This window comes from Hypomesus transpacificus, chromosome 21, assembly GCF_021917145.1.
Source record: "Hypomesus transpacificus isolate Combined female chromosome 21, fHypTra1, whole genome shotgun sequence".
In the NCBI taxonomy this organism is placed as follows: Eukaryota; Metazoa; Chordata; class Actinopteri; order Osmeriformes; family Osmeridae; genus Hypomesus; species Hypomesus transpacificus.
In genome coordinates, this window is record NC_061080.1 from 9,897,452 (window position 1) to 9,912,292 (window position 14,841).

At 42.4% G+C, this 14,841-nt stretch overlaps 1 protein-coding gene across 1 annotated transcript; it reads left to right on the top strand.

The window, feature by feature from the left end:
• Positions 1–871: 871 nt before the first annotated feature.
• Positions 872–13,133, top strand: psen2 (presenilin 2). The gene is made up of 11 exons (XM_047043611.1): positions 872–1,002; positions 1,361–1,515; positions 1,879–2,093; positions 2,393–2,534; positions 2,784–2,851; positions 3,575–3,795; positions 3,952–4,050; positions 4,268–4,336; positions 4,611–4,730; positions 11,895–12,010; positions 12,160–13,133. The coding sequence occupies exons 2-11, from the start codon at positions 1,384–1,386 to the stop codon at positions 12,313–12,315; spliced, it is 1,338 nt and encodes a 445-aa protein (XP_046899567.1). The 5' UTR covers positions 872–1,002; positions 1,361–1,383; the 3' UTR covers positions 12,316–13,133.
• The last annotated feature ends 1,708 nt before the right edge of the window (positions 13,134–14,841 follow it).

Consider the following 14,841-nt stretch of genomic DNA (forward strand, 5'->3'; position numbering starts at 1 on the left):
TCGTGGTTACGGACTGGCAACGTCAGAAAATTACGTTGCTAGGAGGTTGCGGTTACGGACTGGCAACGTCGGAAAATAACGTTGCCACGATGTCGCGGTTACGGACTGGCAACGTTGGAAAATTAACGTTGCCACGACGTCGCGGTTACGGACTGGCAACGTCACAAGATGACGTTGCGGCAACCTACTGGCGCCCCACAGATGCACGGTCCCGCAACGTCGCCAAAGACGTTGCGGCAACGTATGTTTGGTCATCGCGTGACGTTGCGACAACGTCAGGGCAACGTAAATGTGTTAGCTGGGTACTCTAGTTATATTAACTCTATGGGTTCTCCCTTTAATAGACAGTAGGTGTGTTCGACTTGTGTCTACTACCCGCACTTGTGCACTTCGAGCACTGACTTTCAGTGCTTAGGGCGCTTCACTCACAAAACCAGAATAATTCAGTGCACTGAAAGTACCAGGATGGCGCACTGCAAACGGTCCAAAAAAACAGTGTACAACGATGGACACTACTCGCCCTAAACGGGCGCCATGTTGGCTACGTAGCGGAAAAGGAGTAGCCCTTTCGGCAGCTTTTTCCACTTAAGTGGAGAAGCGCGTTCATTTTGGCAGGTTTTGCGGGTGTGGCGAGCAGATTTGCGTCCGTCACTTCCACCAAGTGTTTAACGTAGCAGTGTTCCACTTGAGACAGCACTTATCAGCGACAGAGTGCACTGAATATGTAAGTGCACTGTTTTGCAGGGCACTGTATTGCAGTGTACTTCATAAAGTGCGCGGTAGTAGACACAGCCCTATCCTCTGCCATCGGTTTGTGTGTCTGTCACGTGACGGGAAACGTCACTACCAGAACATTTACTGTCACGTGACAGACACAAACAGCTGATGCGAAAGTCTTACTTGCGATTCCGCTTTTTGACGGAGAGATCACTTCCAGATCCTACATCCAGGCGTTTACACATTTACTTTGGTTTAGTTTATGTCAAATTAAGGATTACGAAGGTGACTCCATTACGTTTGTTTATGGGTTCACATACATTGATCAGGCTAGGTAGTTGCTAGCATGCGTAGACAGAATTTAAGTTAGCTTGCGATTAGTGTTAGCCACACACTCACTATCGAACTGTGAATTACGATTGTGCGCTTCTCAGTCGTCTTCCGACCAAATCATATTAATCTACTATCAGATTCAAATAATCTTATTGTGTTATATATATTGTACTTCAATTGAGAATGACCTGATTTACCTGATTTGCCTGAATCTGTGTTATACCTATGCTATGTGGGGATTTGTTAGACGTTTATTTTGCGTCACAGTTTTCTATCAGTGACGATATCATGTTGGTGCAAATTCTTGCAGAGTTGTGACAAACATTCCCATTCATGAATACCTCGGACAGTGAAGAGGAGTCATATAATGAAAGGACAGCATTGGTTGCTTCCGAGATTCCCCCCGTGCCGTCCTACCTGGAAGAGCCTGACCAACCCTTGCCATCGGACATGGAACCCAAAAGAGTAGGTGTCAACTGAACTGCATCTAACTGTGGCCCCAGTTGTGCATTGTTGACTCTGTTGAAACATTTAAAACTTGTTTTAAGACAAATGTACAGCCATCGAAGAGGTTATTTAGATTTTCACTATGGCTGTATGTTTCTTGAATTTGTAACCGTAACGACAGCTTTCCATCAGTCCTCACTTAGCGACATTTGGTAATCTCATCTAACCAAAACATGCACCTCTTTACATTTGACATACTGTGAAGTCATACCTGTGAATTAACAGTAGTTATATGTCTCAGTACCTTAAATTGCATTGTGAACATGATCTCTACTGTACACCACAACACTAACCAGGTATCATGAACGTATTCTTTCTCAGCATGATGGTGTAGCCCCGGTCTCCAGCAGGGAGCGTCCTGGTGCCCACCGCAGCACAGTGGAGAGGGAGCCCGACATGGATGAGGAAGAACTCACCCTCAAGTATGGCGCCAAGCATGTCATCATGCTCTTCGTCCCCGTCACTCTCTGCATGGTGGTGGTGGTGGCCACCATCAAGTCAGTCAGCTTCTACACGGAGAAGAACGGCCAGCAGCTGTAGGTGGCTTCATTAATTTGACTCTCTGTCTTGTCGTAACCTATGGGAAAGTGTCTTTCTGCAAAGATTGCACAAGTTAAAGTAGTCAGTTGGATCATGCAAAACATTATTTATATGCATGGCGCATTGAAAGCTTGTTTTATGTAGGACAAGGAGGGCAACATGAAAGGGGTTGCTTGTCTACTACCACACTATACATACTTTGCTCTATAATGTATATGGACAGAGATACAAAACCCAAGATTGACTTGACTGACTCTTAAAATGTATTTGATTAGATTTTAATTGTAACCCACAGGATCTACACACCCTTCACAGAGGACACTACTTCTGTAGGCCAGCGGCTCCTAAACTCGGTGCTCAACACTATCATCATGATCAGTGTCATTGTGGTCATGACCATCTTTCTGGTGGTCCTCTACAAGTATCGTTGTTACAAGGTGAGACACCATAACAAAGGTATAATGTGTTCAACGCAAAATCACGTAAAAAAACGGTTTATTCACCTAAAAATGTATGTCCGGAGAAATACATTTGTCTAAAGCAGAATCTGCAATCATTAAAACTGTGTCTGCTTAGGATTGGAGAGATTTAGAGCTGTCAAGAGCTGTGTAAAGGATAGGAGTACATCACATATTTTTTGTTTAGACAATTTCTGATGGTGCGTTTCCTCTCCTGTTGTGTCCTAGTTCATACATGGATGGCTCATCCTGTCTTCTCTAATGTTGCTATTTTGGTTCAGTTTCATGTATCTTGGGTAAGTATCCTGTATTGTCCTTGGCTCTTTTAGTTTAGTCAAAAGTGCAGTTATATGAGTGCTGAGATGGAGAGCAATTGTGAAACCTCATACTCTCGAGGTAGTAGGGAAAGATGGGACAGTAGAAGTGAAAAGGAAGCGAATGAGAGGTAAGGGTAGTGTAGTGGCTGTGTGCGCTTGCGTGTGTGTGTCAGATCGGCTCTTACCCGATAGGCTCAGACAAACTTGACCTACATGGCCTGCTTTGCTCAACAATGCCGACAGTGTCGATTACCACTTTGACACACTTTGGAACATTGGATATATAATTTGAAACTGACTTCACAAAATGAAAGTTTGAGTGGGTCTCATGACCAAGAAAACCCAGTATTTTCCAAGTCCTGGCATTAGTCTCAACAGTATGTACTCTGTACCCAGTTTCACACATTGGGAGCTAAAGGGAGCTAAAGGATCAAGGTTCATGATGAAAACAGCTTGACCGAAGAGCAATTCAAGTCAAATAAAAGTCTTCCTAGATTCCCATTTCTAACCTAGTCTTTCTCTTGTGATGTAAGTGGCTAGAGATTTTGAAGAAAACCTTCTCTGCTGTGAAAAGACTGATTTACTCTGGGGACACTTCCTATCAATTTTACAGTTGATCTCATGACGATGGTGCTAAACTATCAGTCCGTGTCATACAATCCTCCAACTCAAAGTTTTTTCACTTTGATCCGATGTCCTCAGGGAGGTGTTCAAAACGTACAACATAGCCATGGATTACCCCACAGTGGCCATTATTATCTGGAACTTTGGGGCGGTGGGAATGATATGCATCCACTGGAAGGGGCCTCTGCAGCTCCAGCAGGCCTACCTCATAGTCATCAGCGCCCTCATGGCGCTCGTCTTCATCAAGTACCTTCCGGAATGGTCTGCTTGGGTCATCCTGGGAGCCATTTCTATCTACGGTAGGCCGAGAGGGTCAAATATATATTTGTAGTTACAACCAAAACATGACAAAATTTGCTGAAAACTCTTGGTTTATCTATGTTGTTAAACAACAGACATATTGGAATGTGACAGGAGGGATTTTTTTTCTTCTTTGCTCTACATCTTGTTTGCAGACTTGGTTGCAGTGCTGTCCCCCAAGGGTCCTTTGAGGATGCTTGTGGAGACTGCGCAAGAGCGAAATGAGCCTATTTTCCCTGCCCTTATATACTCATGTGAGTACTAAACTTAAGCCACAGTACAAAATGCGATTGTAAGCAAGCAAGTAGGCCTTAGGGCATGGCTTCTCATGGATTCTCATTGTGACTGATTTCGTTGTTATAAAAACCCAAAAAGCTTGAGTGAATTAAAATGTTCCACTTTTTTGAAGAACTGAGTGACTATTTACAAGAGGGCTGATACAGAAACAGTTTTAATGTTTTCCTTTTCCAGCTGCCATGATATGGATGGTCGGAATGGCGAACCCTTCAACACATAGAGAGTCTGGAAATCAAGATACAGGTCAGAGCTAAATTCATCGGTAACATTATAGGTCAGTGGGTAGAGCATGTACCACGTAGGCTAAGGCCTTACCGCAGGGTCCTGGGTTCAATTCCAACCCGGGCCACTTCCTGCATGTCCTCCCCTCTGTCTCTCCCCTACTTCCTGTCCCTCTACATTGTCACTATGTCAAGAAACCAGAAATGCCCAAAAATATATCTTTAAAAAGGTTTTTAGATAGTTATGCTCCCTTGACATGCACACTCGTTATGTTGGCGTTCATTTTGTTTGACAGATGAAGAGGCACACCAGAGTGATGGCATTGCCTCGCATAGTGATGGAGCTGAGCCAGATATCCAAGTGTCCTCAGGGTTGGCCAGATCCTACTCAACAGATGATGACCTAGAGGAAGATCGTGAGTGATTAGGCATCTTCAATCGTAACTTGATGGAATGATTATAGCTCATTGGTAGAGCATTTAATTGCAGACGATTACATGCCCCCTGCACATAGCTGTGGGTGAAAGTATATGCTAATGAATAGATTGTTTTATTTAATAATGAATTACTAGTTCATTTTGGGCAGCAAAAATATAAAGCCCCCGGATAGGTCTAAGAGCACAGGCTGACACCAGGGGCATTGCTAAACCCTTTTCACTGAGGCACGTGCCTCAGTATCAATCGGCTGTGCCCCAGTAAAAAATAAATTCAAAAAGTTTGCGTTTTAACACTTTACTTTATTAGTCAGTGCATTCATTTAGATTGATAAACCTGAAAAAAGTAACGCAGTATCCAAATCAACGCTTTTAATATCAACGCAGTTGAAAACACAAACTGTTTTAACTATTGATGTCCCTACCAAATCGGATATCAAACTTGCGTCCCTGAAATGATTGAATAAGGGGCCTGTGCCCAAGAAGAGCGTAATGTCTAACAACGCGCCTGGCTGACACCAACCCATGCTATTCAGTCTTCGATGAAGCAACAACAATCATTCTTGAATGGGAGAATGCAAGTCACAGCATGTGGTCTGTCCGCCTGTGCTCTTACACCATTCCTGAGCCTTTAAATCGATTCAGGGGAAGCAATTTTTCAGGAAGGGACCATAAAAAGATTCATGATTAGGACTGCCCATTTTCTTTTCATAACTTAATCAGACAAATAATTTCCACGGTAAAGGAAACTAGGGCTGGGCGATATTTTTTTAATCGTTTTATCGAAGTTATGACTTCCCTCAATAAACTTATCGTAACATTATTTAATTTTCTATAATGTTGTTAATGTCGATAGAAAATAATTAGGAACAGCAGTCTGGCAATACGACAAATCCTTTTTACCACCTGAAGCAAAATCACTTGTTGGAACATGCAGAAAGTGTGAGTTTGCGCCAAGGTATTGATAATAAGCAAGCTTTTAAAAAGCTTAAGTTACTTGACCCCAGGTACGTGCTCCCTGGCCACAAACATTTCTCTCACACCGCGCTGCCTAAACATTTTGCCGAGTGTAGGGAAAAAGTTGAGGAAGACACTTATTTTGCTACTACTACGGATCTGTGGTCTATCGTCTTAATTATCGTTAGCAAATGGAAATATAAATATTAGTGCTGTCAGTAAAATGCGTTATTAACGGTGTTAAAGCAAACCCATTTTAACTGCATAGCTTTTTTAATCTTAAGATCTTTTTGGCATAGCAAACTTAGTAGTTTTTTTTTTGACATGCTGTTGTAACAACTACTGACGTTAGACAAACTACAACACCACACCGGATCTAGCTAGACCGGAGAAAACAACAGGCACTCCGCACACACTTGTTTGGGCTTGCGATCCGGCTAATTAGGACATTTAGTCATTTAGCAGACGCTCTTATCCAGAGTAGTAGGCTAACATCACGTTTTGAGTGGATGGCGAGCACGAGACGACGAAGTGGATGCCAATAAGATACTGAATGGAAAGTTTATTTAAAAAAAGTTGCCAAATGGTTCAATTGACAAGACCAAAGTGATCTGGTCTTGTTGGTGTGAACCAAATAACTTATATTGACAAGAAGGGAAAGCCAATGAACGCTCCTTTGCAACACCAGCGCCCAGTAGCAGCGCTACGTGTCCGCCATTTTGGGGTGAAAGCGACTCGGCAGTCCACTAGCTTGCTGTCCCTTTTGGCAATATCAGCTGCTTTGTTACAAAAAAAAAAAAAAGAATGATGACAACACAGAATAATGTAATCACTAGACTAGTGATCATCAAATCCCTTTTAACAGTTTATTTCACTGAGTTACAGACAAGTCTTCCACTTTTTTTCCACAAAGTTTGGTTTGAAATTCTTTAAAGCGCATTTTCTATTGCGCTGATTTGGCTGTGTGAGTCGCTGATTTTGGGTGTCCAAGATATGATGGATTCTGATCTGTATCAAGAATCTAGCCATGTACAGGGCTCGACATTAAGGCTTGTCGGGACAAGTGGATTTTTTGGTAGGGCAAGTCTGGAAGAGAAATGTACTTGCCCCACTTAATGTGCCACTCATTACGTCTATTAGGCCGCAAGGTGAACCACAAAAAGTCTTTTAGAAAATGATTCCCGCTCCACAGTCTGGCATCTACACAATCTTTAGCTCATAAAAAAACAACTAGTCGTGCTAAGCTACCAAAAAAAAAGTTTGTTGCCGAAATTCCAGTCAATTGTCGATGCGTCTATGTTTTATGCAGAACTAGTTTCTTCAGAGCGCAATAGGATTTTGGTGGCACGGTTCGACACGTGATCGTTCTATACAAATAAGGTAGCTGATTTTTGTCAACAGAGTGGCACGATGGATATGGTTGGCATGTCACCTGGATGATCAGAAATCCGGCCCCTGACAGTGTTTTGATACACTGCGGCTGCAAAAGTGCCTGTGAGACAGGCAGATGGTTTTTTTGCATGACTGTGTTGCACAGACTTATGTCGTTAATAATTGCACTTGTACCAATAACCATTTGTTTGTTGGTTCATTCATTCATTCTTCCACAAATGAAAACACTGATCAACCACAAAAACTATCTTCATGAAATATGATATATAAAACTGAATAAGGAATAACAAATTAAGGACACTCAGTCCTCACTGTCAGTGTCAGGACAGTTATCTTCCAGTTCCTCAGTTTGTTTTGTGGTGGCACAATTACAACAACGACATAAGTCTGTACAACACAGTCCTGCAAAAATAAACATCTGCCTGTCTCACAGGCACTTTTGCAGGGGCCGGATTTCTGATCATCCAGGTGATGTGCCAACCATATCCATCCATCGTGCCCGCTGGTTGACAAAAATCAGCTACCTTATTGGTATAGAACGATCGTGCCACAAAAATCCTGTTACGCTCTGAAGAAACTAGTTCTGCATAAAACATAGACGCCTCGACACTCGACTGGAATTTCAGCGACAAACCTTTTTTGGTAGCTTAGCACGACTCGTTCTTTTTCAGGCGCTAAAGATTGTGTAGATGCCAGACTGTGGAGCGGGATGAAACGATAATAGGGTTCACCTTACGGACTATATTTTACCGATATTATTTAACCGAATTCTGCATTACAAAAACACAAAAATAGTGTCTTTGTCCCAAGATCTCAGACCGTGGAGCTAATTTAATGCTCAACACTTCAACGGGGGTTTATTACTTGAAAGATTAATTATTTACTGTGTCGTCTCAGTTACACTATCAGGGCATACTGTGACTTGCTTAAGTAGGCACATGGCTACTAGTACATAACATTTCATAATAATTTCAGTAAATCAAGCAACACTGCAAGACCCAGTGAAATGTAGAGCTAAACGTTAGCTAGCATCGACATTGGCTAACTCAACTTCCGTAGGCTACCCTCCAGTATTTGCAAGCTAGCTGAACTTATACCACATCTAAAATGATTTGTAGACATAATGTATTTTGCCACTAAATGTTGGTGTTAAATGTATACTTTTTCTTAAAATTCCCTTTCCACCTGGCAAAGGCTGATTTACTGTACCAATGGATCATTTAAAAGGTGTATACTTTACAGTTGAACATTAGCTGATATTTAACTATGTACATTTAACCAATACAAATGCTGCTAATGCTTGCTAGGTACTACACAGTTGCCGACGCTAGTTAGCAAACGTCAACACAAAAAAAAATATATAAAATGATCTGTTACTAGCTAGTATGTAGCTAACTATCTGTGCTGTAACTCCAGTTGGAATTTTCACCCCACATTTACATTTATGCATTTAGCAGATGCTTTTATCCAAAGCGACTTCCAAGAGAGAGCTTTACAAAAGAGCATAGGTCACTGATCATAACAACGAGGTAGTCCCAAACATTGCAAGCAGCCAAAACATGAAGCATACATTGTGAAAAAACTACACAAGTGCCAAAGGGAAGACCCATAAGAGCATGCAGTTATACAAGTTACAAATTAAAACAACATGAATCACAAAAAGTGCAGGACTGTACCTGTAGAAGAACAATTAACAGTAAAATATTTTCACAGCGAGTAAAAAGACTTAACTTCTTTAAAACTAATCTACAAGAGCAACAAGTCACTCAATAAGAGTCATTGTGATCCTGGAGGAAACTAACATCAGATCCAGCCAAGCATTCCTAAGTGCTGTTGTACTCCCGGAACAAGTGTGTCTTGAGCCTTTTCTTGAAGGTGGGGAGACAGTCAGTGTCCCTGATGGAGGTGGGGAGCTGGTTCCACCATTGGGGGGCCAGGCAGGAGAAGAGCTTGTGTTGGGACCGGGTGGTCTTGAGCGGTGGGACCACCAGGCGGTTGTCTGAAGAAGACCGTAGGTGACGGGTGGGGGTGTAAGGTCGCAAGAGAGACCTGATGTAGTCGGGTGCAGTCCCGTTCACTGCTCGGAAGGTCAGTACCAGGGTCTTGAATCTGATACGAGCGTTGATGGGTAGCCAGTGGAGAGAGATGAGGAGCGGGGTAACAAGGGAGCGTCTGGATAGATTGTAGACCAGGCGGGCCGCTGCGTTCTGAATCCTCTGAAGAGGGCGGGTTGCACATGCTGGGAGACCAGCGAGCAGCGAGTTGCAGTAGTCCAACTTGGAGAGGACCAGTGCTTGGACTAGCAGCTGGGTGGAGTGCTCAGACAGGTATCTCTTGATATTTCGGATGTTGTAGAGGGTGAATCTGCAAGACCGGGAGACTGCGGCAATGTGGGCCGTGAGGGAGAGCTCGTCATCCATGGTAACCCCAAGGTTACTGGCAGAGGATGAAGGGGTCACCGTCGCAGATCCCAGGGTGATTGATTGTGGGAGATGGAGGGTTTAGCCGGGATGATGAGAAGTTCTGTTCTGGCGAGGTTCAGCTGGAGGTGGTGCTCGGTCATCCAGGCGGAGATGTCTGTGAGGCAGGCCTCAATCCTAGCTGAGATCCCCGGATCAGTCGGGGGGAACGACAGGTACAGCTGCGTGTCATCAGCGTACCAGTGGTAGCAGAAGCCATTGGAGGTGATGATTGGTCCAAGTGAGGTGGTGTACAGAGAGAAGAGGAGGGGTTCAAGGACGGAGCCCTGTGGGACACCAGTGGAGAGCAGGCGAGGGCCTGACAGTTTGCCTCCCCAGGAGACCTGGTAGGATCTTACCAACAGGTAGGATGAGATCCACTGGAGTGCAGTGCCAGTGATGCCCATCTCAGACAGTCTGGAGAGCAGGATCTGGTGGTTAACCGTATCAAACTCCGCAGAAAGGTCCAGCAGAATGATGACCTAGAAGCCGCTCTGGCAGACTGGAGGGCAGTTGTGACTGAAAGAAAGGTAGTCTCTGTGGAGTGGCCAGTCTTGAAGCCCGATTGGTTAGGGTCAAGCAGGTTGTTCTGAGAGAGAAAGTTTGACAGTTGGTTATATACAGCACAATCAATTGTTTTTGAAAAGAAGGGTAGCAGTGATACCGGTCTGTAGTTCTGGAGGACGGCAGGGTTAAGGGTGGCGCGCTACCGAAGCATCCCCTAGTGACTGTTACATTTAAATTTATTCATTTAGCAGACGCTTTTATCCAAAGCGACTTCCAAGAGAGAGCTTTACAAAGTGCATAGGTCACTGATAATAACAACAAGATAGCCCCACAGCATTGTGGGTAGTCAAAAACAAGAAGTACATATTGTGAACAACCATAAAAATAGTGCTAAAGGGAAGAAACCATAAGAGCATGTAGTTAAACAAGTTAAATTACACAACATTAATCTCTAAGTGCAGGTGTACCTGTAGAAAAGCAATAAAAATAGGATTAACTAAAATAGAATACAACAGTTTAAACCAGCTACCGCTAACCAACAAGAGCAACAGTCTAAGCAAGAGTCATTGTGATCCTTGAGGAGACTATTACTATGACTGTTACCAAAAAAGCATCAGTGTCGCCTCTTGTGCTTCTATACTCTTTGTGTGAACTGCTATCATCGCATCCCATCCAGTCTGAAATACCACTTGATGGCCAAGCATACTCCTGAAGCAAATTCTCCGCACCCTTGTCAAAGCCAGGCGATTGCAATGTTTAAAAAAAACAACAACAAAAAAACATTTGCACCAAGCAATCCGATCCACTTTTTCTTGTTGATTAGAGCATTAAATCTAGAAAAAATTATGGACAAAAAGAAATCAAGGGACGTTTAGAATAGACAAAAATGTGCGATTAATCGCAAGTTGACATTAATGCGATTAAATATTTAAATAGTTTAAATTAGAGCTGTCAAACGATTAAAATATTTAATCGCGATTAATCGCATTAATGTCATAGTTAACTCGCGATTAATCTCAATTAATCGCACATTTGTATCTATTTTAAATGTCCCTTGATTTCTTTTTCATCCATTCTTTTTTCAAATTGTAATGCTCTTATCGACATGGAAAAGTGGTTTGGATTGCTTCGTGCAAATGTTTTTTTTTTTATTGAAAACAACATTGCAATCGCCTGGCTTTGACGAGCAGGCGGAGAATTCGCATCAGCTGTGTGCTTGGCTGTGTGCCATCAAAATTATATTTTCGACTCCACGACGTGCTGCGATGATAGCTCATTCCCTCCGGCTCAGTTCACAACGACAGAACACACTGATCACTTTGGTCTTGTCAATTGAACCATTTGGCAACCTTTTAAAAGTAAACTTTCCATTCAGAATCTTATTGGCATCCATTTCGGCGTCTGGCGCTGGCAATCAACTCAAAACATAATGTCAGCCTACTACCAGAGAATGTCTAATATCCGTAAACGGGCTCTGCTACGACTGTTTAGCCGGCTCGCAAGCCCAAACAAGTGGGTGTGGCGTGCCTGTTGTTTTGTTTCCGGTCTAGCTAGATCCGGTGTGGTATTGTAGTTTTTCTAACGTCAGTGGTTGTTGCAACAGAATGTGAAAAAAAACTACAAAGTTTGCTAGGTCAAAAAGAGCGTTAATCGCGCGATAAAAAAATTGACGATGTTAATTTGGGTTTGCGTTAACGCCGTTAATAACGCGTTAAACTGACAGCACTAGTTTAAATATGTACATTGATAATTTTTTACCCATATCGCCCAGCCCTAAAGGAAACCGTATTGTCGTGGAGTGTTAGCATGCTGTGTTACTGGGTCTCTGCAGGTGGAGTAAAGCTTGGACTGGGAGACTTCATCTTCTACAGTGTGCTGGTGGGAAAGGCTGCCGCCACTGGAGGAGACTGGAACACCACCCTGGCCTGTTTCGTAGCCATACTCATAGTAAGTTCTTCAGCACAATCTTCAGTTACTGCATGGGTGTGTAGGCAGTACACAGCGTGGAGTTCCACCCGTCATTTCAGACTTATTTTGCTTGTAGATCGATTCAAGGGTTTTTATTATGTGCCCTCTAACATACCTACTGTCTCCAGGGATTGTGCCTCACTCTCCTCCTGCTGGCCATCTTCAAGAAGGCCCTACCAGCGCTGCCTATCTCCATCACCTTCGGCCTCGTATTCTATTTTTCCACTGATTATCTGGTCCGGCCGTTCATGGACAACCTTGCGGCTAACCAGTACTACATTTGACCCCTAGTACAATCCATTTTTCAATTTGACGGTCAATGGAATATTTTTTTTCACCACATTTTCTATGGCTCTACTTGTTTTCTACCAGTAGTGTTTATTTAGCAATTACATGGATTGGATAGAGATTTGGGGTGGGGAAAGAATCATATTTAATTTATTGCTTTGCATACATTGTGTTAACAAACCATGACGACTTGTGAGAATCAGCTTTATTGAGTTGTACATTTTAAAATGGAATTATATCCTCTCTCTAACAACAGTTTTTACGACACCTAAATCAACCATGCATTTAAATTAAGTTCTGCTTGCAGTTAATTCAGTCTTTTTCACTACATGAATGACAAACACGAACATTAACCTTGACAAAGGGAGTGCCAAAGGTGGGTCTTGGATGACACAAATACAGTATTCATTGAAAACTAATTCTGTGGCCAGCTGTAGCTTTAAACTCCAGTATGATGGTTGCCTGAACGGAGTTCTTTCAGTCTTTGATAGTATGTGTAGACTTTATATCGAAGAATATATATTTTATAGAATGTAATGAAATGTGTAACATTTGATATCTAAGCTAATTGTTAAATGTACTTTAGTCCTTTATGTTTCGTTTGTTGATAATCTCATGTATTGATTCTATTGTCATGTGCAAAAAATTCTGAAGGAGAATAACTTATTATATATTTGTCATGCAAGGCTAGCCCTTGTGTATCTGTACTGGAATAATGTTCAGGTTCAAATGCTTGGTGTCATCTTTTAGTTTTTCTGCTTTTACACGCTTAGTCATGATTTGTTGGGTTTAAAATAAATAAGATAAAATTGGGGTTGTAATGTTGGATACATTTTTGCTGCAACTTTCTGCTGCCCCAATTGTAGATTTCTTGACATACATTTGCCATCTTGGTCATATAGACGGGAAGCGTTTACCAGAGAATGTCTAAAATAAGGAGAACTGCCACTCTGGAAACTTCCGGGTTCTGAACTGGCTGCAGTTCCACTCTAGTTCCATGTGAGGACGCTAAGGAGCGAGTGCAGAATGAATGGAATGGAGCTATCCACCTTTTCCTGGTTAGCAAATTTACCCATGATTCATAGCGGGTTTCAATCGGAAGCCGGTTATCGTCTTCCGGTTCGAAGCTTGTGTACGTTTGTTAGCCCGTAGATTGCTATCTTGTTTGCTGTAAAAGCTGGTGTTTCTCCATGAATGAAGCACAAATGGACAAAAAACGGAGGTGGATACACACCATGGATGTTTAAACAAGTCGTGACGACAGTACCGTAACAGTCCCTAATCCATCCCGTCTGACGGAGTGGCTAGATGACATGAAGCAATGATCCAATGTTAGCTACTGTACATCGACGTTGTTAATTACCTTTTATTTTCTGAAGGTGTTGATGGAACGAGAGTTCCGTAATTAGACAAGCACAAAAGCATATACTTTCTATACTTGCATAGTAACAAAATAGGTACAGTATTGTTGAAGAAACACAGAAGCTTTATATTTTTGAAGGCAGCAGTAGAGCCCAGTCAGAGTGTCAATGAAGCTAAACATACAGCATGGGTAACACTGAGGGAAAGTGGAGTTATTGACATTTACTCATTTTGCGGACGCTTTCATCCAAAGTGACTTCCAAGAGAGAGCTTTACAAAGTGCATTGGTCACTGATAATAACAACAAGATAGCCCCCAAAAAGGCGGGTAGCCAAAACATGAAGCACATATTGTGAACAACCAAAATAAGTGCCAAAGGGAAGAACCATAAAAGCATGTAGTTAAGCAAGTTACAATACATAAGCTACAATACATTGAGACAGTCGGCAGCCGGGTTAGGCAAGTCATGAAGCCATGCAGCAGCTCTTCTATGGAAGGTAAAAATACAATAGGCTACTACATATGCACAACACTTGACAAAACGACTTTTACACTTGTAATTTAATATGTTCATGCTTACTGTCTTTATTTATCCACCTACTATTAACATTACCATTAATAATAGCAATACTGATAGTGATGCCTGTGGTGTGTTACGAATCACACACACGAAAGTATGGCCGTTTTATGGAGCTTTAATAAACACATTCACCCCGCATGGACACATGTGCATCAACGGTTCACTCTAACATTCTAGTCTTGTTATAATCTCGCGATAGTATACTTCTATTATAAGAACGCTACATCTTCCCTCTTTTTAATAATGAACTTCCTGGAGGTAGACTTATAGAAAAATCATATCTACATCACTGTAGCTGTACTGTATTAACTTAAGTGTTCTTTTCTGTCCTAGATCGGAATGGAAACATAAACTTCTGTTTAAACTAAACTTAACAGTAATTCACCCTTCCCACCTTCTAAACAACAAAATCATTCCATCTTTTTCCGTAAGAGTTCAGGCAGACATCACATAGTCCTTCTGCCATGCAGGTGGGGACCTGACACGAGACGACGTCCCAGGAACAACAGGCGACGGTACCGCTGCCATTGGCTCTGGACCCATGGAAGGGGGAAAATGGGTGGGCACGGGAGTGGTGACT